This window comes from Dryobates pubescens, chromosome 8 (genome assembly GCF_014839835.1).
Source record: "Dryobates pubescens isolate bDryPub1 chromosome 8, bDryPub1.pri, whole genome shotgun sequence".
In the NCBI taxonomy this organism is placed as follows: domain Eukaryota; kingdom Metazoa; phylum Chordata; class Aves; order Piciformes; family Picidae; genus Dryobates; species Dryobates pubescens.
The window spans coordinates 35,316,305-35,320,865 of record NC_071619.1 but is presented as its reverse complement, the minus strand read 5'-3'; the positions used below and the strand labels follow the sequence as shown (position 1 = coordinate 35,320,865).

General features: G+C 44.7%; 1 protein-coding gene across 1 annotated transcript; it reads left to right on the top strand.

Moving 5' to 3' along the window:
* Window positions 1-2,903: 2,903 nt before the first annotated feature.
* Window positions 2,904-4,032, top strand: GPR15 (G protein-coupled receptor 15). The gene has a single exon (XM_009908026.2). The coding sequence runs from the start codon at window positions 2,926-2,928 to the stop codon at window positions 4,030-4,032; it is 1,107 nt and encodes a 368-aa protein (XP_009906328.1). The 5' UTR covers window positions 2,904-2,925.
* Window positions 4,033-4,561: the final 529 nt, after the last annotated feature.

Sequence of the window (4,561 nt, the reverse complement as noted above, 5' to 3'; positions counted from 1 at the left end):
TCAGTACAAGCCCTTACATAAAGTCCATCTCCAGGTTTCCTGTAGCTTCCTTCAGGTACTGGAAGGCTGCTACATGGTCTCTCTGGAGCCTTCTTTTCTCCAGGCTGAACAGATCAAACTCCCTCAGACTGTCCTCGCTGAAGAAGTGCTCCAGCCCTCTCATCATCTGTAGCCTCTCACAGCTCCCAGGGAAGCCAACCTCACACCTTTCAGTGCTCACTGGTTTCACCACACTGACAAGCAACCCACCTCACTGCCTTCCCTCAGCCACCCCATGCATCCCCTGGCACCCTGTCAACACTTGCAGGCTCTGCTGCTGCCACAGGCCCAGATACTGTAAAATCTGACTAGAAGGAAAACCCTCTAACACTTGTTTTCAGTCTTAGAAGGCAGGCATTCTCCACTGCAAAGATATGCCATTTAGTCTCTGGCTTGCTTCACACTTAAGGTCCAGTTTCTCTTAAATTCACTGTGCATGCTAATAGGGTGAGTGGTTTATTTTGGGCAGGGGTCTTTCTGCTAGGAGGTGTGGTTTTAACATAAAAATGAGGTTAGTTTAGTCTAGGACATGGTTTTTGATCCAAAAGCTGACTACGCTGTTCAGTAACACTTTTTGCATACTTAATAGAATCACGGAATGTTAGGGGTTGGAAGGGACCTCTAGAGATCATTGAGTCTAACCCCCCTGCCAAAGCAGGATCACCTAGAGAAGTCCACACAGGCAGGTTTTGGAAGTCTACGGAGAAGGAGACTTCATAACCATTCTGGGCAGCCTGTTCCAGTGCTCCATCACCCTCACAGTAAAGAAGCTTCTCCTTATGTTGAGGTGCAATTAGAAGTCCCTTTCTTCATTGTTCCAGTTTCTCATCTAAAAAGCACAATTTAACCATGAACATGCACATGTTTCTTTAGTAACATTTCACCCCTTGAGACTTCCAGCAGATTCAATTATTTAGTTTACCCCTGCAGCCCACAAAGCTCACATTTCTGTCTTTTATTTTTTTAAATGCTTGATTGTTTGTAAAACTGATGACACAATATCCTGGCTGAATGACTTGGGAAAACACCAAGGAAGGAGAAAAAAAGAAATAAATGGCAAAATATTGCAAAAATCATCACCATCAGCTCCATGACCCAAACCGGGCATTTCCCCCAGTCCCAGGGACCCATACCCACACAAATTACAAGAGGGCTCTTAAAAGTACTTAGCAGCTTCCCTGGCTGAGAGACCACCACCCCCAGTTTTGATCTTCAAATTAGCAAGAAAATATTCAGAAAGAGAATCATGTCCGAGGTTTTCATGTCTCTGAGGACTTCCAAGGAACGATCCCGACCAAATCCTCTCCCAGAGCAGACAGGAAGCATTTTTGCAGTGTGGTAAGAATCTAGGATGGCCAAGGTGAAAGCGGTGATACGAGAAACTACTTTGCCTTGGTGTGATGAAATAATTTTATTTATTAAAATAAATAATCAGAAAATCTATTTAATTAAGAACCACCTGCCTATATGCCTCACTTCTGCAGATAATCTCCTAATGTATCTGTCTGCAAGGACATGTGTTGGGGTCCTACTGGGACTTAATGCTAGGCTCTAAAATATTTAACATTGTTATCAATGGCCTGGAAGAAGGCAGAGTGTGGTAGTAAATACAACTTTCATTTGCTTCCATCTGAGCTGGTCTGGCAAAGTTAATGTTGGGGGGGTGGAATTTCAACCCACCACAGAGAGTTATCACTGATAAACTTCACAGAAGACACGAGGCCTGAGGGGATGGTAAATAATGACATGGAGACGGCACTGGTACAGGGTGACCTGATAATTCGGCAGCTGGGGGCAAGCAAACATGCATTTCAATAAGGTCATCGATAAGCTTCCTCAGTTCAGAGCAAAGAGTGGAGGCTACACTTACCTGACATAAAACCTTATCCTGGAAAGCACAAAATGAAAAGGACAAACAGGTCATGGTGGATTACCATCTGCCAAGATGGTGCTGTGGCCAAAAAATCCCAACTTTCCTGCAACCCCCAGATAAATCACAAGGAGGGAAGTTGTGTCACAGCTGGAGTTGCTGCTGGCTGCTGAAATAGCGTGTCTACTTTTGACATGCTGATAAAGTGGAAAGAAACCTGAAAAGGGACATGAAAATCACTGAACAATTAGAACACCCCTCTGTGTCAAATACATTAACAGAAGGTCAGCCAGTTCAATTTACTGAAGAGAAAGCTAAGGAGCTGCAAGACCATAAAATACATGCAATGGCAATAGGGGGACGGAAATCAGATTTTTTTTCAGTCTACCTGGCAAAACTGCTAAAAGTTGAAGCTAGATAATGTTAAAAGGAAAAAAAACAACAACCACAACTAAACCAAATCTCTTGTGTTGTAAGCTACGGGCTAAGCAGAATTGGAACTATTGACTCTAAATTGTAGTGAATTACCTCACACTGGCAAGTCTAGAGGTTTTTCTTTTGAAAATGAGAATCAGCTCTGGAAAATTTTGTGGCACCAGAGTTCACTGTTCTCTGACTCCTTCTGAGCTGGAACAATCTCAAACCTCTGCAGACTAGCAATGTCTTGCCCTAAAAAAGTTCAGAATCTTGAAAATCACCTTCCCCCTCCATAAAATAAAAACAAAACCCAAAGGTGATTTGCTTATGCAAATGCAAAATGAAGATAAAATCAGTACAACTAAACCTGGTTTTTAAAAAGGAAGCATTGAATCTCAAGACAGGGCTCTGACTAATCAGAGACTCTTGTCACTTGTCTGTTTCCCACACGATTGGCTATCAGTATACAGACTAGCCCCTCCAAACCCACTTTTCTCCTCCTTCTTTCCCCATTCCTCCCCCCTCACTCACTAACCTGGTTTTAAAGAAGACCTTGAGGGGAAGGGTAGGGGGAGCTCAGAGCCTTCTTCAGGGCAGGGATGAGGACAGATCAGTCAGAAATGGAACTCACGCAGCTTTCACCTGTGACTACCGTCACTTTTAACTACGACTACTATGATGATGACAACTGCCAGTATCAGCATCTGCAGCATATGTCTACTTTCCTCTCCGTCCTGTACACTGCTGTGTTCCTGGTGGGCATAGTTGGCAACACCATCCTGATAGTAGCCTTGGTCTTCAGGCGGCGGGTCCAGAGGCTGATCGACATCTTTATAATAAACCTTGCTGCATCTGATTTCATCTTCCTCATCACACTGCCGCTCTGGGTGGACATGGAGGCATCGGATGGCAGCTGGAGGGTAGGATCTTTCCTCTGTAAAGCCAGTTCCTATGTCATCTCAGTCAACATGCACTGCAGCATCCTCCTTCTCACTTGTATGAGTGCTGACCGGTACCTTGCTATCATGCATCCTTCTATTGCTAGACAGGTCAGAACAAGGTCCTACTCCCGTGGACTCTGCATCTGTGTCTGGTTCTTATCCTGCTGCTTAGGGATGCCTACCCTTTTGTCCAGAGAACTGAAGAAGCAATATGGAAAGACTTACTGCACAGACAAAGCCGTGACAGAAGCCAAACAGATCATGTCACTAATGCTTTTAATTCTGGCCTTCTTCTTCCCACTCTTGAGCATCTTAACCTTTTACTGCACCATCACCAGGAGACTCTGTGTGCATTATCAGAGAGCTGGGAAACATGATAAGAAACTGAGAAAGTCCATCAAGATCGTCTTCATTGTAGTGGCTGCTTTTGTTATCTCCTGGGTTCCCTTCAATCTTTTCAAGCTTATGGCCATCATTCTGGGACTTCTGAAGCAGCCTGACTGTTTTCCCAACATGGTTGCACAGCTGGGGATGAAGGTGAGCAGCCCTTTTGCTTTTGCCAATAGCTGTGCCAACCCTTTCATTTACTATTGTTTTGACAGTTACATCCGCAGAGCCATGCTCCGGTGGCTGTGCCCACGGGTGAAAATCAGCAGCAGCAGCAACAACTCTGATACCCTGGACACTCGCCTGAGCCACTCCTTATCCAATTTTATGGCAGGGGAGCATGCTGCTAGGAAGAGGAAGCGCTCTGTGTCCCTCTGACTGAGAGCACAGACTGTGGAGGAAGAAACTTCTCTCTCCAAAGACGGCAGGGGAAAAAAATAAAGCTGGGAAAAAAAAAAAAGAAACAAGCGACAGAGACAGAGGTGCAGCTGGTGCCAGAGGTAGGAGGCACACTGCTTCCCTTTAAATGCAGACAAATGGAATAGGAAACCTTAACCACAGAGTTACAGTTCACAGCGATCACTGTGTCACAGCATGGTATAAATCTGAAACCATCCTACCGAGAAACATCCACAAACGCTCGCACGGGAACCGTGGCTCAAGGGCTACAAACTACAGTAAAGACACACGTGATTCAGTCACAGCTTCAGACTTAAATGTGTGCAGGCTTTTTATTCTGCACAGAGCAACAACAACAACATAACAGAAGCATTTCTTCTCTGTGGTTCCCAGCTTACCCACAACCATTTTGCAGTGTCCTCAAACCAACTCATCAGTGCTGGGGTTTGTTTTGAAAGTTTTCTGAATTTAGAAATCCAACGTTTTAAATGTAGTTGTGTGTTAGCAG

Excerpts from the sequence above, each read along its gene's own strand:
- GPR15 (XM_009908026.2), top strand. The coding sequence starts at position 2,926 with ATGAGGACAGATCAGTCAGAAATGGAACTCACGCAGCTTTCACCTGTG.